The 24,244-nt window shown below is 48.2% G+C and overlaps 1 protein-coding gene across 16 annotated transcripts in view; it reads right to left on the reverse strand.

Annotated features, from left to right (window-relative positions):
* Positions 1 to 24,244, reverse strand: part of si:dkey-215k6.1 (transmembrane protein 132C) — a 503,239-nt gene that overhangs the window by 59,077 nt on the left and 419,918 nt on the right. For all 16 annotated transcript variants that reach the window (XM_052461021.1, XM_052461012.1, XM_052461023.1 and 13 more), the window contains exon 5: positions 13,098 to 13,241. In XM_052461021.1, coding sequence (XP_052316981.1) covers positions 13,098 to 13,241 — 144 coding nt within the window. The remainder of the gene's footprint in view (positions 1 to 13,097; positions 13,242 to 24,244) is intronic.

Consider the following 24,244-nt stretch of genomic DNA (forward strand, 5'->3'; position numbering starts at 1 on the left):
AGACTGCTGCCTCCAGACAATAGGGGACCAGACTGCTGCCGCCAGACTGTTTAGACCAGACTGCCTGCCTCCAGACATTTAGACCAGACTGCTGCCTCCAGACTGTTTAGACCAGACTGCTGCCTCCAGACTGTTTAGACCAGACTGCTGCCTCCAGACTGTTTAGACCAGACTGCTGCCTTTACTGTTTAGACCAGACTGCTGCCTCCAGACTGTTTAGACCAGACTGCTGCCTCCAGACTGTTTAGACCAGACTGCTGCCTAAGACAAACCAGACTGCTGCCTCCAGACTGTTTAGACCAGACTGCTGCCTCCAGACTGTTTAGACCAGACTGCTGCCTCCAGACATTTAGACCAGACTGCTGCCTCCAGACATTTAGACCAGACTGCTGCCTCCAGACTGTTTAGACCAGACTGCTGCCTCCAGACATTTATACCAGACTGCTGCCTCCAGACTGTTTAGACCAGACTGCTGCCTCCAGACATTTAGACCAGACTGCTGCCTCCAGACTGTTAGGACCAGACTGCTGCCTCCAGACTGTTTAGACCAGACTGTTTAGACCAGACTGCTGCCTCCAGACTGTTTAGACCAGACTGCTGCCTCCAGACTGTTTAGACCAGACTGTTTAGACCAGACTGCTGCCTCCAGACTGTTTAGACCAGACTGCTGCCTTTACTGTTTAGACCAGACTGCTGTCTCCAGACAATGAGGTTTTGTTTATACTTTTTCATAAGACAAGGACATTTATACTGAGAAGCTGGTAAGACAATAGAGGACATTTATATTGAGGAGCTGGTAAGACAATAGAGGACATTTATATTGAGGAGCTGGTAAGACAATAGGGGACATTTATATTGAGGAGCTGGTAAGACAATAGAGGACATTTATATTGAGGAGCTGGTAAGACAATAGAGGACATTTATATTTAGGAGCTGGTAAGACAATAGAGGACATTTATATTTAGGAGCTGGTAAGACAATAGAGGACATTTATACTGAGGAGCTGGTAAGACAATAGGGGACATTTATACTGAGGAGCTGGTAAGACAATAGAGGACATTTATACTGAGGAGCTGGTAAGACAATAGAGGACATTTATACTGAGGAGCTGGTAAGACAATAGAGGACATTTATATTGAGGAGCTGGTAAGACAATAGGGACATTTATATTGAGGAGCTGGTAAGACAATAGAGGACATTTATACTGAGGAGCTGGTAAGACAATAGGGGACATTTATACTGAGGAGCTGGTAAGACAATAGAGGACATTTATACTGAGGAGCTGGTAAGACAATAGGGGACATTTATACTGAGGAGCTGGTAAGACAATAGGGGACATTTATACTGAGGAGCTGGTAAGACAATAGAGGACATTTATACTGAGGAGCTGGTAAGACAATAGAGGACATTTATATTGAGGAGCTGGTAAGACAATAGAGGACATTTATACTGAGGAACTGGTAAGACAATAGAGGACATTTATACCTAGGAGCTGATAAAACAATAGAGGACATTTATACTGAGGAGCTGGTAAGACAATAGAGGACATTTATATTGAGGAGCTGGTAAGACAATAGGGGACATTTATACTGAGGAGCTGATAAGACAATAGGGGACATTTATAGTTAGGAGCTGGTAAGACAATAGAGGACATTTATACTGAGGAGCTGGTAAGACAATAGGGACATTTATACTGAGGAGCTGGTAAGACAATAGGGGACATTTATACCTAGGAGCTGGTAAGACAATAGAGGACATTTATACTGAGGAGCTGGTAAGACAATAGGGGACATTTATATTGAGGAGCTGGTAAGACAATAGGGACATTTATACTGAGGAGCTGATAAGACAATAGAGGACATTTATAGTTAGGAGCTGGTAAGACAATAGAGGACATTTATACTGAGGAGCTGGTAAGACAATAGGGGACATTTATACTGATTAGCTGGTAAGACAATAGGGGACATTTATACCTGAGGAGCTGGTAAGACAATAGGGGACATTTATACTGAGGAGCTGGTAAGACAATAGAATACATTTATACTGAGGAGCTGGTAAGACAATAGGGGACATTTATACTGAGGAGCTGGTAAGACAATAGGGGACATTTATACTGAGGAGCTGGTAAGACAATAGAGAACATTTATACTGAGGAGCTGGTAAGACAATAGGGGACATTTATATTGAGGAGCTGGTAAGACAATAGAGGACATTTATACTGAGGAGCTGGTAAGACAATAGGGGACATTTATACTGAGGAGCTGGTAAGACAATAGGGGACATTTATACTGAGGAGCTGGTAAGACAATAGGGGACATTTATACTGAGGAGCTGGTAAGACAATAGGGGACATTTATACTGAGGAGCTGGTAAGACAATAGGGGACATTTATACTGAGGAGCTGGTAAGACAATAGGGGACATTTATACTGAGGAGCTGGTAAGACAATAGGGGACATTTATACTGAGGAGCTGGTAAGACAATAGGGGACATTTATACTGAGGAGCTGGTAAGACAATAGAGGACATTTATACTGAGGAGCTGGTAAGACAATAGAGGACATTTATACTGAGGAGCTGGTAAGACAATAGAGGACATTTATATTGAGGAGCTGGTAAGACAATAGGGGACATTTATACTGAGTAGCTGGTAAGACAATAGGGGACATTTATATTTAGGAGCTGGTAAGACAATAGGGGACATTTATACTGAGGAGCTGGTAAGACAATAGGGGACATTTATACTGAGTAGCTGGTAAGACAATAGGGGACATTTATACTGAGTAGCTGGCGGGACACTGAAACATTTTACTGCGATCTTGACTCGGTCGGTTGGCGTAAATAAAAGTACAGGCTTCGTTGCCGGCAATACCTTTCAGATATAAAGAAAAGTCTGCAAAAAGTTGCCGTCTCTCTTTAAACACGTCTAATACAATATATAAATATTATATTATAATGTAATTAAGACTAATTGGGTTTTCTGCCTAGTGCCGAGCTCTTCTCACAGCCCATAGCTCGAGGCCAGGCAAGGCCTTGAGTGAAACCTACTATTACTGCATGCCACGTATCTGATTCCAGAGTGACAGACGGCTCTGAGGGACATTAGTGCCGGCGGTCTATGGCTCATTGTGTGCGACTGATGATGCGCTAATGCATATGCAAAGAGACGTAATGGCTCCCGGTGGGGATGGGACCGGAGAGGGAGCACATCGGGCCAGGGGGCCATGGGGGACAAGTTCCATCCCCAGCGAACAGGGGTGACAGGGAAGCTCCCGGTCGGGAGTCATTCAGAGTTCGAAAATTACCCTTTTTTTCGACCGCTCTGTGAATTACGGTCAGGCCCGAGACCTTGTGGCACGTCAAAATTGAGCAAGGATTTCCGCATAGGGGGGTATACAGCCAGGGATCACAATCAAAGGCACTACTTAACCCTTTTAAGAGCATGTGTTAGGACTGCAAAATAATGAAGGACTAATTAGTTATTGATTCAAGGCCGTAACGTTTATAGGGGTTACAGCATTTGGGGCATCAACTTTTGCCTGACAATCTCACCCTCTCTCCTGTCATTGGCTTTCAAAGTCATTCCAATTCATAAATTATTCTCCCAGTCAAGGACAAACAAATAACTCTTTATTATCTCTTTAACGTTACATGTTACCTGAGCGGGAAGGGAAAGAGAGAGAGAGAGAGAGAGAGAGAGAGAGAGAGAGAGAGAGACAGAGAGAGAGAGAGACAGAGAGAGAGAGAGAGAGAGAGAGAGAGAGAGAGAGAGAGAGAGAGAGAGAGAGAGAGAGAGAGAGAGAGAGAGAGAGAGACAGAGAGACAGAGAGACAGAGAGACAGAGAGACAGAGAGAGAGAGAGAGAGAGAGAGAGAGAGAGACAGAGAGACAGAGAGAGAGAGAGAGAGAGAGAGAGAGAGACAGAGAGACAGAGAGACAGAGAGCGAGAGAGAGAGAGAGAGAGAGAGAGACAGAGAGACAGAGAGACAGAGAGACAGAGAGACAGAGAGACAGAGAGAGAGAGAGAGAGAGAGAGAGAGAGACAGAGAGAGAGAGAGAGAGACAGAGAGAGAGAGAGAGAGAGAGAGAGAGAGAGAGAGAGAGAGAGAGAGAGACAGAGAGACACAGAGAGAGAGAGAGAGAGAGAGAGAGAGAGAGAGAGAGAGAGACAGAGAGACAGAGAGAGAGAGACAGAGAGAGAGAGAGAGAGAGAGAGAGAGAGAGAGAGAGAGAGAGAGACAGAGAGACAGAGAGACAGAGAGAGAGAGAGAGAGAGAGAGAGAGAGAGAGAGAGAGAGAGAGAGAGACAGAGAGACAGAGAGACAGAGAGAGAGAGAGAGAGAGAGAGAGAGAGACAGAGAGACAGAGAGACAGAGAGAGAGAGAGAGAGAGAGAGAGAGAGAGAGAGAGAGAGACAGAGAGACAGAGAGACAGAGAGAGAGAGAGAGAGAGAGAGAGAGAGAGAGAGAGAGAGAGAGACAGAGAGAGAGAGAGAGAGAGAGAGAGAGAGAGAGAGAGAGATAGGGAGGGGGAGGGAGGGAGAGGGAGATAGAGAGAGAGATAGGGAGGGGGGAGAGAGAGAGAGAGATATAGAGAGATAGAGAGAGAGAGAGAGAGAGAGAGGGGAGGGAGGGAGGGAGAGGGAGATAGAGAGAGAGAGATAGGGAGGGGAGAGAGAGAGGGGGAGGGAGATAGAAAGAGAGAGAGATAGGGAGGGGGGAGAGAGAGAGAGAGAGAGAGAGAGAGAGAGAGAGAGAGAGAGAGATAGAGAGAGAGGGAGTGAGGGAGTGAGGGAGGGAGGGAGGGAGGGAGATAGGACAGTGGCTGACATGACACATTATAAAGGTGGCATAGAAAACTCCAATGTCATACTTCATCACAGGGTGTTGCTCTCTTACTGTAACCTAGCAGCTATCTCATTCTACATTTGTGATGACACAATTCTCTCTATTCTCATTGGCTAGAGAATCGCCCTTGGCATTAGACAATGTTGGTGTCATGAAGATATCAGTGTTATGAGACTATTTATATTTTCATCGGATAATTCCACTTTTCAGAACATTTCATTTGAATAGAAGTTTTACAGTTTTGATGGTTTAGCCTCTTTTTGCCCAGACTATCCTTGAACGTTACGGACAGAAATAGGTAAATACTGGACAGCGTAAACAAAAACCAGAAACGATGATGGTTTATAACCTTAAGCCTTCACACACTGTTTGTGATGTTGGCGTGTGAATGACCGTATCAGGACTGGGGAGGAAGCAGACCCAGGAAGCAGACCCAGGAAGCAGAACCAGGAAGCCGACCAAGCCTTCTCTATTTATAAGCCTATTAGGAGCTAAACCCGAGTGGGCCAGAGAGGGGCAGGTACCGCATCTGTCTCTAATCCACTTAACCATTCATTTACTTTCTGCCCCAGCCAGCCACCTGCGTTCTGGTAACTTTCTAATCCGTCTAAGGTTTGATTGAGTTACAGTGAAGTAAGGTCATCCTGTCCTCATCAGGTTCTGACTGTACGGAGCTGCATGGGCCACTAGCTGATGGCCACTGTCTGCTGCACCTGTACCCCTAGAACCCTTATTTCCCCTCTCCTTATCCTTCTCACTTTCCCTCCATGCCCTTACCCCCTGTCCTATCTCAGCAACCCCCCCACCCCCCACACACACACACACCCGCACAAGGACACTCAATCAGATGGCAACCCAGAGACGTGTCAAACTCAGCGCCTTCTTCTTCTTTATTAAATGACACGGGAGGAAGGGAAGAAAAATATCAATTCCTTTTTGTTTTGTGTCTCTAGCCCACCTCATCCCCCTTCCCCCTTTGTGTCTCTAACACTCCCCCCCACCTCTTCCCCCCTTCATCACCACCCTTCCTTTTCTGTCTTCTTCTTTGTCAAATTCAATTACCGCCGACATTACGGGGAGGAATCTTCACACGAGCCAATTATGGTACTAACCCTATTGCAGTGGCCAGTTAATGTGGCACTGTTGAAACTGAGATTTCAATGCTAAGCCTGCGTGATTTTCGCCACTGACAAATGGATTTTCTTTATCAAGCCATCAACCCGTTTATTTGCTATATGAAGCCATCAACACGTATATTTGCATTATCATGCAACATCAGCACTTCTCTCTTTGTGTGTGGTGGCAATGCTAGGCAATGTGGGTAATGAGCCCAAGTACTACTGTCTCCTCCTGTCTCTTCCTGTCTCCTCCTGTCCACTCCCGTCTCCTTCTGTATCCTCCTGTCCCCTCCTCTCCCCTCCCCCTCTCCCCTCTCCCCTCTTCTCCCCTCCTCTAACTTGCTGTCCCCTCCTCTCCCGTCTCCTTCTGTATCCTCCTGTCCCCTCCTCTCCCCTCCCCCCTCCCCTCTTCTCCCCTCCTCTAACTTGCTCTCCTCTCCTCTCCCCTCTTCTCCCCTCTCCTCCCCTCCTCTAACTTGCTGTCCTCTCCTCTCCCCTCCCCCTCTCCCCTCTTCTCCCCTCCTCTAACTTGCTGTCCTCTCCTCCCCTCTCCTCTCCTCTCCCCTCCTCTAACTTGCTGTCCTCTCCTCCCCTCTCCTCTCCTCTCCCCTCTTCCCCCCTCCTCTAACTTGCTGTCCCTTCCTCTCCCCTTCTGTTTCCTCCTCTCCTCTCCCCTCCTCTTTCCTCCTCTCCTCTCCTCTCCCTTCCTCTCCCCTTCTGTTTCCTCCTCTCCTCTCCTCTCCCTTCCTCTCCCCTCCTATTTCCTCCTCTCCTCTCCTCTCCCCTCCTCTTTCCTCCTCTCCTCTCCTCTCCCTTCCTCTCCCCTCCTGTCCCCTCCTCTCTCCTCTCCTCTCCCCTCTTCTCCCCTCTCCTCCCCTCCTCTAACTTGCTGTCCTCTCCTCTCCCCCCCTCTCCCCTCTTCTCCCCTCCTCTAACTTGCTGTCCTCTCCTCCCCTCTCCTCTCCCCTCCTCTCCTCTCCTCTCCTCTCCTCTCCTCTCCTCTCCCCTCTTCCCCCCTCCTCTAACTTGCTGTCCCTTCCTCTCCCCTTCTGTTTCCTCCTAACCTCTCCTCTCCCTTCCTCTCCCCTCCTATTTCCTCCTCTCCTCTCCTGTCCCCTCCTGTTTCCTCCTCTCCTCTCCTCTCCCCTCCTGTTTCCTCCTCTCCTCTCCTCTCCTCCTCCTCTCCTCTCCCCTCTCCTCTCCCCTCCTATTTCCTCCTCTCCTCTCCTCTCCCCTCCTGTTTCCTCCTGTCCCCTCCTGTTTCCTACTCTCCTCTTCTGTCCTCTCCTGTCCCCTCCTGTCTCCTCTTGTCCTCTCCCCTCCTGTCCCCTCACATCTCCTTCTGTATCCTCCTGTCCCCCCTCTTCCCTCTTCTCCCCTCCTCTCCCCTCCCCCCCTCTCCCCTCTTCTCCCCTCCTCTAACTTACTGTCCCTTCCTGTACCCTTCTGTCCCCTCCCCTCCTGTCCCTCCTGTCCCCTCCCCTCCTGTCTCCTTTTGTCTCCTCCTGTCCCTTCCTCTCCCCTCCCATTTCCTCCTCTCCCCTCCTGTCTCCTCTTGTCCTCTCCCCTCCTCTCCCCTCCCATCTCCTTCTGTCCTCTCCTGTCCCCTCCTGTCTCCTTTTGTCTCCTCCTGTCCCCTCCTCTCCCCTCCTGTCTCCTTTTGTCTCCTCCTGCCCCATCCTGTCCACTCTTGTCTCCTCCCCTCTCCTCTTGTCCCCTCCTGTACCCTGCTGGAACCTGACCTACACATACTGCTGTGTCAACATCAGGACATCACGTATAGCATCCCTAATAACACAACTACACAGAACGCACACAAGACTCACATATCAATTCCCTCTTCCTAGCCGGGGGGGGGGCTGTCATCAAGGAGGAGATACACAAGATGAAGGGACATGTCTAATGGAGTGATGATAAGAGGACAAGATGAGACAGGAGGGGACAGGAGAGGACAGGAGAGGACAGGAGAGGAGAGGAGAGGAGAGGAGGAAACAGGAGGGGACAGGAGGGGACAGGAGAGGACAGGAGGAAACAGGAGGGTAGAGGAAGGGAGAGGAGGGGAGAGGAGAGGAGGAAACAGGAGGGGAGAGGAGGAAACAGGAGGGGACAGGAGGGGAGAGGAGAGGACAGGAGGAAACAGGAGGGGAGAGGAGGAAACAGGAGGGGAGAGGAGGGGAGAGGAGAGGAGAGGAGAGGAGAGGAGAGGAGAGGAGAGGAGAGGAGAGGAGAGGAGAGGAGAGGAGGGAGGAGGAAACAGGAGGGGACATGAGGAAACAGGAGGGGAGAGGAGAGGAGAGGAGAGGAGGAAACAGGAGGGGAGAGGAGAGGAGAGGAGGAAACAGGAGGGGACATGAGGAAACAGGAGGGGACAGGAGGGGAGAGGAGAGGAGGAAACAGGAGGGGACAGGAGGAAACAGGAGGGGAGAGGAGAGGAGGAAACAGAAGGGGACAGGAGGGGAGAGGAGAGGAGGAAACAGGAGGGGAGAGGAGAGGAGAGGAGGAAACAGGAGGGGACATGAGGAAACAGGAGGGGAGAGGAGAGGAGAGGAGAGGAGGAAACAGGAGGGGAGAGGAGGAAACAGGAGGGGACATGAGGAAACAGGAGGGGAGAGGAGAGGAGGAAACAGGAGGGGACATGAGGAAACAGGAGGGGAGAGGAGAGGAGAGGAGAGGAAGAAACAGGAGGGGACGAGAGGAAACAGGAGGGGAGAGGAGAGGAGAGGAGGAAACAGGAGGGGAGAGGAGGAAACAGGAGGGGAGAGGAGGAAACAGAAGGGGACAGGAGGGGAGAGGAGGAAACAGGAGGGGAGGGGAGGGGAGAGGAGAGGAGAGGAGGAAACAGGAGGGGACAGGAGGAAACAGGAGGGGAGAGGAGAGGAGGAAACAGGAGGGGACAGGAGGGGAGAGGAGGAAACAGGAGGGGACAGGAGGAAACAGGAGGGGAGAGGAGAGGAGAGGAGAGGAGGAAACAGGAGGGGACATGAGGGGAGAGGAGAGGAGGAAACAGAAGGGGACAGGAGGGGAGAGGAGGAAACAGGAGGGGAGGGGAGGGGAGAGGAGAGGAGAGGAGGAAACAGGAGGGGACAGGAGGGGAGAGGAGGGGAGAGGAGAGGAGGAAACAGGAGGGGACAGGAGGAAACAGGAGGGGAGAGGAGAGGAGAGGAGAGGAGGGAAAAGGAGGGGAGAGGAAGGGAGAGGAGAGGAGGAAACAGGAGGGGACAGGAGGAAACAGGAGGGGAGAGGAGAGGAGGAAAAAAGGAGGGGAGAGGAGAGGAGAGGAGGAAACAGGAGGGGACAGGAGGGGAGAGGAGAGGAGAGGAGGAAACAGGAGGGGAGAGGAGAGGAGAGGAGGAAACAGGAGGGGACAGGAGGGGAGAGGAAGGGAGATGAGTGGAGAGGAGGAAACAGGAGGGGACAGGAGGGGAGAGGAAGGGAGAGTTAGAGGAGGAAACAGGAGGGGAGAGGAGAGGAGAGGAGGAAACAGGAGGGGACAGGAGGGGAGAGGAGGAAACAGGAGGGGAGAGGAGAGGAGAGGAGGAGGAAACAGGAGGGGAGAGGAGAGGAGGGGAGAGGAGAGGAGAGGAGAGGAGAGGAGAGGAGAGGAGAGGAGAAGAGAGGAGAGGAGAGGAGAGGAGGAGGAAACAGGAGGGGAGAGGAGGAGGAGAGGAGAGGAGAGGAGAGGAGAGGAGAGGAGAGGAGAGGAGAGGAGAGGAGGAGGAAACAGGAGGGGAGAGGAGAGGAGGAGGAAACAGGAGGGGAGAGGAGAGGAGAGGAGGAAACAGGAGGGGACAGGAGGGGAGAGGAAGGGAGAGGAGAGGAGGAAACAGGAGGGGAGAGGAAGGGAGAGGAGAGGAAGAAACAGAAGGGGAGAGGAGAGGAGGGGACAGGAGGGGACAGGAGGGGAGAGGAAGGGAGAGGAGAGGATGAAACAGGAGGGGAGAGGAGAGGAGGAAACAGGAGGGGAGGGGAGAGGAGAGGAGGAAACAGGAGGGGACAGGAGGGGAGAGGAAGGGAGAGGAGAGGAGAGGAGGAAACAGGAGGGGACAGGAGGGGAGAGGAAGGGAGAGGAGAGGAGAGGAGGGAACAGGAGGGGACAGGAGGGGAGAGGAAGGGAGAGGAGAAGAGGAAACAGGAGGGGACAGGAGGGGAGAGGAAGGGAGATGAGAGGAGGAAACAGAAGGGGAGAGGAGAGGAGAGGAGGAAACAGGAGAGGAGAGGAGAGGAGGAAACAGGAGGGGACAGGAGGGGAGAGGAAGGGAGAGGAGAGGAGAGGAGAGGAGGAAACAGGAGGGTAGAGGAGAGGAGGAAACAGGAGAGGAGGGGAGAGGAGGAAACAGGAGGGGACAGGAGGGGAGAGGAAGGGAGAGGAGAGGAGAGGAGAGGAGAGGAGAGGAGAGGAGAGGAGAGGAGGGTAGAGGAAGGGAGAGGAGAGGAGGAAACAGGAGGGGAGAGGAGAGGAGAGGAGAGGAGAGGAGAGGAGAGGAGAGGAAGGGTTCGCTAGAGGTTCATCTTCGCCATTCAGAAGTCCCAAACACAAACAGTGTTAACTGAAAAAAGCTACGTGAATCAGGTAGATGCTAATCACTTGGTGCTTTGGGGCTAGATTCAATCGGGTCTGCCTTAACACGTGATAACGGCAGGGTGGGGCGGCAGGGTAACCTAGTGGTTAGAGTGTAGAGGCGGCAGGGTAACCTAGTGGTTAGAGTGTAGAGGCGGCAGGGTAGCCTAGTGGTTAGAGTGTAGAGGCGGCAGGGTAGCCTAGTGGTTAGAGTGTAGAGGCGGCAGGGTAGCCTAGTGGTTAGAGTGTAGAGGCGGCAGGGTAACCTAGTGGTTAGAGTGTAGAGGCGGCAGGGTAGCCTAGTGGTTAGAGTGTAGAGGTGGCAGGGTAGCCTAGTGGTTAGAGTGTTGAGGTGGCAGGGTAACCTAGTGGTTAGAGTGTTGGACTAGTAACCGGAAGGTTGCAGGTTCAAACCCACGAGCTGACAAGGTATAAATCTGCTAGATTCAATCGGGTCTGCCTTAACACGTGATAACCAACAACTGCAATAGCAGTTTCATTGCTTTTATTTAGGCGATGTGTGAGGTGTAACTGCATTGGAGCTGTCCAATCAGCAAACGCTTCCTGGCGTCTGACAAAACATCTCGTGCAGCCTTGTGTATTGTATTGTATTGTATTGTATTGTATTGTATTGTAATGTAATGTAATGTAATGTAATGTAATGTATTGTATTGCATTGTAATGTATTGTATTGTATTGTATTGTATTGTAATGTGTATTGTAATCTACACCATGATTAGGCTGATAGAAATGAATTTCTGTTTTGAATGATTTTCAATTTAAGTGTCATTATTTTTTATATAGCCTAGACCTTCTCGTTCTCGAACTTCTAATGCAAGTGGGACGGGGTGTGGCTTTGTGACAATGACCACACAAGCAGCCGCTCAGCGATTTGACAGCTCTAACGCAGTTACATCTCCAACACCACCAAAACACCAGCTATGTGGGTGCCGGCTATCTACAGTTAATACTCGATCTGATTGAATCTCGGCCTTTTGGTGATACACAGGTCTGGGAGACAGTCGGTCCCACTCCTCTAGATTCCCCACCAGACCTGGGTTCAGCCTTTGATTGAGCCTGCCTGCACTGTCCAATGAGCGGGGTTTGAATGTTTGGGACTATTCTATTGAACGTTGCACCACCAGGCTTGGTCAAGAAAGTGCAGATAAAGTATTCATAAGAAAATGAATACTATTTGATCCCAGGCCAGGTCGGCTCCATACACAGGTTTCAGAGGTATACTAGCCTTGTGCAGATTGACATAGCTGATATCGGCTCATTGGGGAAAGCCCTGGCTTCCACTCCTTTTCACAGTTCTGAGATGATCTGACTTCCAAACAACACTGTCAAAATCACTTTCTTACTGTCTGCCTACCTGGAAAAGGCTTCAGGGAGCTATTGTCATATCTAGGTTAAAGGTGTGCTTAACCTGAAGGGAATTCCTGTCAGATTGACTGTCAACAGAGCAAGCTGGAGATTTTACATGTGGACCTTCCCAGTCACTAGAGAGTGACAACAAAGCCGCTTGTCTGCTTCTGATCCACTTCCTGCCAAAGTGTTGACGATATAACATAACATAACTCTGGAGCGTTCTGATTTGAAACAGACAGGGCCTGAAACAGCTGCCCCTGCCGTTAATAACACTTTCTCTGGTCCTCGTTTGTATTACTGCTATGGAATGAGCTCCCGCGGTTCCATGGTTCCATGGTTCCACTGTTCCATGGTTCCACTGTTCCACTGTTCCATGGTTCCACTATTCCATGGTTCCACTGTTCCATGGTTCCACTGTTCCATGGTTCCACTGTTCCATGGTTCCACTGTTCCACTGTTCCATGGTTCCACTGTTCCATGGTTCCACTGTTCCACTGTTCCATGGTTCCACGGTTCCAGCGTATTGATTGTATTTAAACAACACCTTGCCCCATGTTATAGGAAATTGCCTTGATATTGAATGTGTCAGAGTAATGATTTTGTTTTGGCCCTTGGCTGAGGGCCAAGCCGATAGGAGTCAATCTTTTAGATGCCACTTTGTCTGTTTCGAACACATAGCGACAAATAGTGTAATTCAACGTGCTAAACTGTGCATAATCAGGAGAAATAGTACTAGCACCTTTACCAAAAAAACAGACTGTATTACGTCTTGACTTTACAACTCTCTTTATCTAATTCAACAAACACTGAATACTGCTTCCACATAATAACTGCCTAATTATGGAAATGTAGAACGAATTAGCGACAAACTCTGTTTAGCAACTGAGAGCAGCTGAGAGCTATTTGTTGAGAGCAACCTTAATTTCCTCAATTTATTTTGTAGGATTGTATTTCTGCTCCATGTGTCCTTGCATTAGCAGACATTAGTGCATGGACATCTGTGTATTGACAGGAAAGGTTTATGCAAATAACTTAGCCAATGTATTAAAGTTCGCTTCGCAAACCGGAAAAAGATACCGAATCAATTGCGTGACCTCGTGGAGTTGAAGACTATCCAAGTAACAATATAGTTCTGTGTTCTGTTTATTGTGTTGGTTAGGCAGGCAATGATGTGGCAGACCGTGGGAAGTGTACTTGACCGTACCTTGACCACGTCCTCGTCAGTGGACGTACAGCCGACCGTATCGTCCACTTCCCTCACAGTACCGTCCCACTCCACTGTGACCACCTTCACCGGGACTGCAACACGCCTGCCTGTTAGGATGGCCGTGTTCACGATCTCTGTGTCCTGTGAGAGAGAGAGAAAGAGAAGGGGAGAGGGGAGCAGAGAGAGAGAGAGAGAGAGAGAGGGAGAGAGAGAGAGAGAAAGAGAAGGGAGAGGGGAGCAGAGAGAGAGAGAGAGAGAGAAAGAGAAAGCGAAGGGGAGAGGGGAGCAGAGAGAGAGAGAGAGAAGGGGAGAGTGGAGCAGAGAGAGAGAGAGAGAGAGAGAAAGAGAAGGGGAGAGGGGAGCAGAGAGAGAGAGAGAAAGAGAAAGAAGGGGAGAGGGGAGCAGAGAGAGAGAGAAAGAGAAGGGGAGAGGGGAACAGAGAGAGAGAAGGGGAGAGGGGAGCAGAGAGAGAGAAAGAGAAGGGGAGAGAGGAGCAGAGAGAGAGAGAGAGAGAAAGAGAAGGGGAGAGGGGAGCAGAGAGAGAGAGAAAGAAAGGGAGAGGGGAGCAGAGAGAGAGAGAGAGAGAGAAAGAGAAGGGAGAGGGGAGCAGAGAGAGAGAGAGAGAGAGAAAGAGAAGGGGAGAGGGGAGCAGAGAGAGAGAGAGAGAGAGAGAGAAAGAGAAGGGGAGAGGGGAGCAGAGAGAGAGAGAAAGAGAAGGGGAGAGGGGAGCAGAGAGAGAGAGAAAGGGAGAGGGGAGCAGAGAGAGAGAGAGAGAGAGAGAGAGAAAGAGAAGGGGAGAGGGGAGCAGAGAGAGAGAGAAAGAGAAAGAGAAGGGGGGAGGGGAGCAGAGAGAGAGAGAGAGAGAGAGAGGAGCAGAAAGACTACATTAAGACATTTATGAAAATCAAGAGACAGGCGGATTTCGTTTGATACAATCTTTTTCTCCATAAATGGCAAGGCATAACAAGCCCTTAAGGAGACTGCTCATGTAGTCTGTCAATCTTGATTTGCCACAGGTTGCAGAATAATGGATCCTGTCCTTTGCAGCCAGTGGGCGATGCCACCAGCCCAACCTAAATCACACTGTTGCCACCGATTGCAGAGCCAAATTGCAGAGCCAAAGTGGTCCATTGCGGTCTTTTCCCCATGTGTACAAAGTACATACAGCGATTTGTCAGTAATGGGTATCAACTGGAAGCCCCACTGTGCTTTCAAGACCGCTCTGAGAGCCTTATGTGTTGTAAATGACAGACCAAAACACAGTGCATAGAAGTTTATCTGTAGATCATAACAGCTTTGAACATTGCAACAGATGGGCTGTGTTTAAAAAGAGGCGAATCATGGATTACTCTCTTTCTCCAGACTGTTTGGCAAAATAAAGCCAAACATGACACACAAATACCTGTCTGGTCCATGATAACAATGAAATGGTTGCAAATCTGATGCAGTACGGTGACTCATGCAGAAGCAAAGCACAGTGGGAAACAGCAAACTATTTTGGGTTTAATCGCAGCCTTAAAGGGAGAGTTCATTATTTTTTAGTATTTCCTTCATTTAGTCCACTGTTGATATGGCTGTGATGTGTTGTATTACAGTAGAGTGAACTATTCCTTTAATCACAGACAGCTATTCAAACATCAGGTCCTTCGTAAACACTTGAAGTTCAACAATAAGGATCTGTACACATAATTCATCATCTGCCATGTTTATGTCACTACATTTATTTTGATCTAGAGTATACAGAACATTTAGAAAACTGATGGAAATCCCTTGAATTACACTAAGAGACATTTCCCTTCGCTTCAGTTTGATCCTCCTGATGTAAAGGAGGTGATGATGTAATGGAGGTGATGATGTAATGGAGATGATGCTGTAATGGAGATGATGATGTAATGGAGGTGATGCTGTAATGGAGGTGATGATGTAATGGAGGTGATGATGTAATGGAGGTGATGGATGGGTGATGACGTAATGGAGATGATGATGTAATGGAGGTGATGCTGTAATGGAGGTGTTGATGTAATGGAGTGTGATGACGTAATGGAGATGATGCTGTAATGGAGATGATGATGTAATGGAGGTGATGATGTTATGGAGGTGATGATGTAATGGATGTAATGGAGGTGATGATGTAATGGAGGTGATGATGTAATGGAGGTGATGATGTAATGGAGATGATGCTGTAATGGAGATGATGATGTAATGGAGGTGATGCTGTAATGGAGGTGATGATGTAATGGAGGTGATGATGTAATGGAGGTGATGCTGTAATGGATGTAATGGAGGTGATGAGGTAATGGAGGTGATGGTGTAATGGAGGTGATGATGTAATGGAGGTGATGATGTAATGGATGTAATGGAGGTGATGATGTAATGGAGGTGATGATGTAATGGAGGTGATGATGTAATGGATGTAATGGAGGTGATGATGTTATGGAGGTGATGATGTAATGGAGGTGATGATGTAATGGAGGTGATGATGTAATGGATGTAATGGAGGTGATGATGTAATGGAGGTGATGATGTAATGGAGGTGATGATGTAATGGATGTAATGGAGGTGATGATGTAATGGAGGTGATGATGTAATGGAGGTGTTGACGTAATGGAGGTGATGACGTGGAGGGAGGTGGTGATGACGTAATGGAGGGGTTGATGTAATGGTGATGACGTAATGGAATGGAGTAATGGTGTGATGACGTAATGGAGGTGTGTAATGACGTAATGGAGGTGATGATGTAATGGAGGTGATGACGTAATGGAGGTGTTGACGTAATGGAGGTGATGACGTAATGGAGGTGATGATGTAATGGAGGTGTTGACGTAATGGAGGTGATGATGTTATGGAGGTGATGATGTAATGGATGTAATGGAGGTGATGACGTAATGGAGGTGATGATGTAATGGACGTAATGGAGGTGATGACGTAATGGAGGTGATGACGTAATGGAGGTGTTGACGTAATGGAGGTGTTGACGTAATGGAGGTGATGATGTAATGGAGGTGATGATGTTATGGAGGTGATGACGTAATGGAGGTGATGATGTAATGGAGGTGATGACGTAATGGAGGTGATGATGTAATGGAGGTGATGACGTAATGGAGGTGATGACGTAATGGAGGTGATGACGTAATGGAGGTGATGACGTAATGGAGGTGTTGACGTAATGGAGGTGATGATGTAATGGAGGTGTTGACGTAATGGAGGTGTTGACGTAATGGAGGTGATGACGTAATGGAGGTGTTGACGTAATGGAGGTGTTGACGTAATGGAGGTGATGATGTAATGGAGGTGATGACGTAATGGAGGTGTTGACGTAATGGAGGTGATGACGTAATGGAGGTGATGACGTAATGGAGGTGTTGATGTAATGGAGGTGATGATGTTATGGAGGTGTTGATGTAATGGAGGTGATGATGTTATGGAGGTGATGATGTAATGGAGGTGATGATGTTATGGAGGTGATGATGTAATGGAGATGATGATGTAATGGAGGTGATGATGTAATGGAGGTGATGATGTTATGGAGGTGATGACGTAATGGAGGTGATGACGTAATGGAGGTGATGACGTAATGGAGGTGATGACGTAATGGAGGTAATGGAGGTGATGATGTTATGGAGGTGATGATGTAATGGAGGTGATGATGTAATGGAGGTGATGATGTAATGGAGGTGTTGACGTAATGGAGGTGTTGACGTAATGGAGGTGTTGACGTAATGGAGGTGATGACGTAATGGAGGTGATGACGTAATGGAGGTGATGACGTAATGGAGGTGATGACGTAATGGAGGTGATGATGTAATGGAGGTGATGATGTAATGGAGGTGATGATGTAATGGATGTAATGGAGGTGATGACGTAATGGAGGTGATGATGTAATGGAGGTGATGACGTAATGGAGGTGATGACGTAATGGAGGTGATGATGTAATGGAGGTGTTGACGTAATGGAGGTGATGACGTAATGGAGGTGATGACGTAATGGAGGTGATGACGTAATGGAGGTGATGACGTAATGGAGGTGATGACGTAATGGAGGTGTTGACGTAATGGAGGTGTTGACGTAATGGAGGTGTTGACGTAATGGAGGTGTTGACGTAATGGAGGTGATGACGTAATGGAGGTGATGACGTAATGGAGGTGATGACGTAATGGAGGTGTTGACGTAATGGAGGTGATGACGTAATGGAGGTGATGACGTAATGGAGGTGTTGACGTAATGGAGGTGTTGACGTAATGGAGGTGATGACGTAATGGAGGTGATGACGTAATGGAGGTGATGACGTAATGGAGGTGATGACGTAATGGAGGTGATGACGTAATGGAGGTGATGACGTAATGGAGGTAATTAGTAACTTAAAGATACAGTATTAGCAGCAGGTCATGATGAGATTGGTGCCTCTGGTGTCTTCCTCATTCACTGACCCTCTAACGTTTACCAAACCAAATCTTTGCAAACTGGTAGTGTTTCTAAAGATTTGGAAATTGCCAAAGTTATACCCCTCTATAAATCTGGGAATCCAAGATCTTTTAGAAATTATCGCCCAAAATCTGTACTACCATGTTTTTTTTTCAATCCTAGAACAATTGATGTATAAGAGAATGTTGAAACGTTAAAATCACCAATTGTCACGCCCTGGCCATAGAGGCTTTTATTCCATAGAGAGGCTTTTATTCTCTATTTTGGTTAGGCCAGGGTGTGACTAGGGTGGGCATTCTATGTTCCTTTTTCTATGTTTTTGTATTTCTTTGTTTTTGGCCGGGTATGGTTCTCAATCAGGGACAGCTGTCTATTGTTGTCTCTGATTGGGAACCATATTTAGGTAGCTCTTGCCCAGATCCTGGCTGGAAGGGATCGCCTCCCATGGGAACAGGTGGAGGCAGCCAGGAGAGCGGAGGCAGCAGGAGAAGGGAACCAGCAGGAGAAGGGAACCAGAGTTACGAGGGAACACGGCTGGCGAGGAAGCTCGAGGGGCAGCCCCAAAAAACAAAATGGGGAGCACACAGGGAGTGTGGCAGACTCAGGTTGGAGACCTGAGCCCACTCCCTGTGTATCCTGTGCCTCGTCCAAGGAAGAGGCCGCCTGTATGTCTCCCCAGCCTGGTGAGTCCCGTGCCTGTTCCCAGCACCAGGTCCCCTGTGTCGCCACCCCCCGTCCGGAGCTGCCAGAGTCGCCACCCCCCGTCCGGAGCTGCCAGAGTCGCCACCCCCCGTCCGGAGCTGCCAGAGTCGCCGCCCCGTCCGGAGCTGCCAGAGTCGCCGCCCCGTCCGGAGCTGCCAGAGTCGCCGCCCCGTCCGGAGCTGCCAGAGTCGCCGCCCCGTCCGGAGCTGCCAGAGTCGCCGCCCCGTCCGGAGCTGCCAGAGTCGCCGCCCCGTCCGGAGCTGCCAGAGTCGCCACCCCCCGTCCGGAGCTGCCAGAGTCGCCCCCCCGTCCGGAGCTGCCAGAGTCGCCGCCCCCCGCCCGGAGCTGCCAGAGTCGCCGCCCCGCCCGGAGCTGCCAGAGTCGCCGCCCCCGCCCGGAGCTGCCAGGGTCGCCGCCCCGCCCGGAGCTGCCAGGGTCGCCACCCCCGCCCGGAGCTGCCAGAGTCGCCACCCCCCGCCCGGAGCTGCCAGGGTCGCCACCCCCCCGCCCGGAGCTGCCAGGGTCGCCACCCCCCGCCCGGAGCTGCCAGGGTCGCCACCCCCCGCCCGGAGCTGCCAGGGTCGCCACCCCCCGCCCGGAGCTGCCAGGGTCGCCACCCCCCGCCCGGAGCTGCCAGGGTCGCCACCCCCGCCCGGAGCTGCCAGAGTCGCCACCCCCCGCCCGGAGCTGCCAGGGTCGCCACCCCCCGCCCGGAGCTGCCAGGGTCGCCACCCCCCGCCCGGAGCTGCCAGGGTCGCCACCCCCCGCCCGGAGCTGCCAGAGTCGCCACGTCCCGCCCGGAGCTGCCAGAGTCGCCACGTCCCGCCCGGAGCTGCCAGAGTCGCCACGTCCCGCCCGGAGCTGCCAGAATTGCAGCCCCTCAGTCCAGTGGCGCCCTCTAGGAGGGTCCTCAGTCCGGAGCTTCCGCCGTAAGAAGGCCCACCCGGACCCTCCCCTTTAGAGTCAGGTTTTGCTGCCGGGGGGGTCCTGTCACGCCCTGGCCATAGAGAGGCTTTTATTCTCTATTTTGATTAGACTAGGGTGGGCATTCTATGTTCCTTTTTCTGTGTTTTTGTATTTCTTTGTTTTTGGCTGGGTATGGATCTCAATCTTCTCAATCAGGGACAGCTGTCTTATCGTACTTAGGTAGCTCTTGCCCACATGGGTTTTGTGGGTAGTTGCTTTCTGTTTTGTGTTTTGCGCCTGATGGAGCTGTTTCGGTTGTTCTTTTTGTTACTTTGTATTTAGTGTTCAGTATTATTTAATAATAATAATAATAACACGTACGTCGCTGTGCTTTGGTCCTCACCTTCTTCCACCAACGGCCATTACACCAATATAGAGTTCGTTAAAAAACTACTCCACAGATACGTCTCTTTTGCAACTTGTGGATACAATCTTTACAACCCTTAACAATTAATACGCATCTTTTCAGATTTATCCAAAGCGTTTGACACGGTTGATCATGAAATATGACTTTATAAATTGTATTGTTATGGTTTTCATGATTATACATATAATTGGTTATATAGTTATGTTTATGATAGAGAACAATGTGTTTATGCTGTGCATCTACCAGAGCTAAGATATCATGTGGTGTCCCACAGGGTTGGATAATTGGACCTTTGTTACTCCTAATCTATATCAATGGCCTGCTGGGTCTTCTACCATACCATACTAATCCATATCAATGACCTGCTGGTTCTTCTACCATACTAATCTATATCAACGACCTGCTGGGTCTTCCACCATACCATACTAATCCATATCAACGATCTGCTGGGTCTTCTACCATATCATACTAATCTATATCAACGATCTGCTGGGTCTTCTACCACACTAATCTATATCAATGGCCTGCTGGTTCTTCTACCATACTAATCTATATCAATGACCTGCTGGGTCTTCTACCATACTAATCTATATCAATGACCTGCTGGGTCTTCTATCATACTAATCTATATCAACGACCTGCTGGGTCTTCTACCATACTAATCTATATCAATGACCTGCTGGGTCTTCTACCACACTAATCTATATCAACGACCTGCTGGGTCTTCTATCATACTAATCTATATCAAGGACCTGCTGGGTCTTCTACCACACTAATCTATATCAACGACCTGCTGGGTCTTCTATCATACTAATCTATATCAACGACCTGCTGGGTCTTCTACATACACTAATCTATATCAACGACCTGCTGGGTCTTCTACCATACTAATCTATATCAACGACCTGCTGGTTCTTCTACCATACTAATCTATATCAACGACCTGCTGGGTCTTCTATCATACTAATCTATATCAACGACCTGCTGGGTCTTCTACCATACTAATCTATATCAATGACCTGCTGGGTCTTCTACCATACTAATCGATATCAACGACCTGCTGGGTCGTCTACCATACTAATCTATATCAATGACCTGCTGGGTCTTCTACCATACTAATCTATATCAATGACCTGCTGGGTCTTCTACCACACTAATCTATATCAACGACCTGCTGGGTCTTCTACCATACTAATCTATATCAACGACCTGCTGGGTCTTCTACCATACTAATCTATATCAACGACCTGCTGGGTCTTCTACCATACTAATCTATATCAACGACCTGCTGGGTCTTCTACCATACTAATCTATATCAATGACCTGCTGGGTCTTCTTCCATACTTCCCCTTCTTTTTGCTGATGATATCAATTAGATTTTATCACAACATTTTTATTTGCTTATTAATGAAGCCAACTCAGGCATTGCCAATATTTCTGAATGGTTCCAGATAAAACAATATCTTCAAATGTAGAAATAAATAAATCCTACTTCATTGTATTCACTAGTAAGAATAAGAAATATTGTACACATGTACAATTTTTACACATGTAAAAGCCAGAATCTCAATTGGTGGGAATGAAATGGAACAATTAAAATCCACTAGATACCTCTGAGTTTTAATTGATGAACAGTTATTCTGAAAATATCATATTCAATTTGTCTCTAGCAAAGTGATGAAATCAGTTGGTATTATCAGAAAGATGAGTGTTTTGGTTCATCATGCTTGCTTCCTAACTCTATACTATAGCTTAATTTACCCATATCTCATTTACTGTAATATTGTCTGGGCCAGTGCATACAGTACCTTGCAAAAGTATTCACCCCCTTGGCATTTTTCCTATTTTGTTGCATCACAACCTGTAATTTAAATGGATTTTTATTTGGATTTAAGGGGAAACATTGAAATGTCTTGGAATTGCCTAGTCAAATCCCAGACCTCAATCCAATTGAGAATCTGTGGTATGACTTAAAGATTGCTGTACACCAGCGGAACCAACTCCAACTTGAAGGAGCTGGAGCAGTTTAGCCTTGAAGAATGGGCAAAAATCCCAGTGGCTAGATGTGCCAAGCTTACAGAGACATGCCCCAAGAGACTTGCAGTTGTAATTACTGCAAAAGTGGCTCAACAAAGTATTGATTTTGGGGTGGTGATAGTTATGCACGCTCAAGTTTTCAGTTTTTTTTTGTCTTATTTCTTGTATGTTTCATAAGAAATATTTTGCATCTTGAAAGTGGTAGGCATGTTGTGTAAATCAAATTATACAAACCCCCCAAAAATCTATTTTAATTTCAGGTTGTAAGGCAACAAAATAGGAAAAGTTCGCAAGCCACTGTATGCCTCTTACCTACACAAATTTCTCATCATACAAATTACATTAATTAATTCCCTCTAATTACCTGGCTCCATCTGCACTTTAAGAAACTCAATATCTTGTCTCTTTACCACATTAATGTTCGGCAATTATGAACTTTCATCTTCAAATACTCCTACCGCCGAGACAGTTTACCTAAACCCTTTCATGGATTCTTCCAGGTTAATTCTGAAAATCATCTATCTAACACCAGACACTGTGATAACCTTCACCCTCCCCACTGCTGCAGCTCACATAGAGACTTGACTATCAGATACAGAGGTAAGAGAAGACTGGGGGTCAGACTGGGGGTCAGCCTGATGAACCAAACTACCCAGTAGTCTCCTCCGTGAAGACTGGGGGTCAGCCTGATGAACCAAACTACCCAGTAATCTCCTCTGTGAAGACTGGGGGTCAGCCTGATGAACCAAACTACCCAGTAATCTCCTCTGTGAAGAATGGGGGTCAGCCTGATGAACCAAACTACCCAGTAATCTCCTCCATGAAGACTGGGGGCCAGGATGATGAACCAAACTACCCAGTAATCTCCTCCATGAAGACTGGGGGCCAGGATGATGAACCAAACTACCCAGTAATCTCCTCCGTGAAGACTGGGGGTCAGTCTGATGAACCAAACTACCCAGTAATCTCCTCATTGAAGACTGAGGATCAGTCTGATGAACTAAACTACTCAGTAATCTCCTCCGTGAAGACTGGGGGTCAGTCTGATGAACCAAACTACCCAGTAATCTCCTCCGTGAAGACTGAGGATCAGTCTGATGAACCAAACTGTCTGTGAGAAGCTCTATGATCAAGACTGCTATTATCTGATCCCGAGTGACCAAATGGCACCCTATTGCCTATTTAGTTTATTAGTTTAGTTTATTTTATTTTTACAGGGACAGTGCACATTAATCAACGTTTCAGTAAAAGTGCCGGTTTTAGCCAGCCGGCTAATTTTCAACCGCAGTCCCTGGGCAGGTTATTAAAAACAATTACAATATAGACAATAGCACCATAGAACAAGCAAGACATAGCAACATAGGACAAGCAAGACATAGCATACAGACAGAGCAACATAGAACAAAAAGCAGCAAGACAAAATTCATAAAAGCAACAAAGTGTTTCCACACCTCACAAGCTACAGACAACAGACAACATGGAAAGCGGCAACACACAGCTAGGGACCATGTTCACAAATCTGATTGACCTTTAGCCAGGTCTTCAAGCATTTTGTGAAAGTGTGATATGTGGTGCAGTTATGTGTGTCTGATGGCAGTGTATTCCAGACATGGGAAGCTCTCACAGAGAATGCAGATTTACTAAAGGTGCTTTTCCTTAGGGGAACTATACAGTCACCTCTCATGGCAGACCTTGTGGATCTGCTGCCATATGTCTGGGTTTTCTGTTTAACAAAAATATTGAGTGAGGGGGAGCCAGGCCATTAAGGATCTTGAATACAAGACATGCGTCGGTGTATTGCACAAGATTTTCCCAACTCAAGAGCTCATGCCTTCTAAGGATGTGACAATGATGATGGCTATTGGGCTTCCTATCAAGCACTTTGAGAGCCTGTTTGTAGACAGACTGAATAGGTTTTAATGTTGTACAGCAAGCTTTGGCCCAACTAGTCAAGCAGTATGTTAAGTGGGGAGTATCATAGATTTGAAGTACAGTTTTGCTACCTCTGTAGTCAAACAATTTCTTATAAATCGGAAATTAGCTAGATTGAATTTAGTTATTTGAATGACCCTTTTCACATGCTTTTTAAAAGAGAGGTTGGAATCAAGTATGATGCCAAGGTACTTAAAATCGGATACCACCTGGAGCTTCTCCCCTGACACATAGACATCTGGCTCAGTAGCATCTGTTGCCCTCTTTGTGAAGAACATGCAAACAGTTTTTTTCACATTGAGATGCAAACACGAGTCACTGAGCCACTTTGTAACCTGGACCATTACAGTAGTGAGTTCTTGTGCAGCTTGTTGTTTGCTCTTTGCATGCACATATATCACTGTATCATCTGCATACATTTGAACTTCAGACCCAGTACAGACAGAAGGCAGATCATTAATGTACAGGCTGAACAGGAGGGGCCCCAGTATTGACCCTTGGGGCACGCCCACATCATAGCTACGAGTGGGCGACAGCTCATTGCTCACTCTGACACACTGAGTTCTGCCTTCAAGGTATGATTTCATCCATCTCAAGGCATCAGGGGAAAAGTTGAACTTGGACAATTTTGTGATGAGAATCTCATGGTTAACAGTATCAAAAGCCTTCCTTAGGTCCAGAAACACAGCCCCAACAGCACCCCCTTTGTCCATCTTGG

Source organism: Oncorhynchus keta, chromosome 14 (assembly GCF_023373465.1).
Source record: "Oncorhynchus keta strain PuntledgeMale-10-30-2019 chromosome 14, Oket_V2, whole genome shotgun sequence".
NCBI lineage: Eukaryota > Metazoa > Chordata > Actinopteri > Salmoniformes > Salmonidae > Oncorhynchus > Oncorhynchus keta.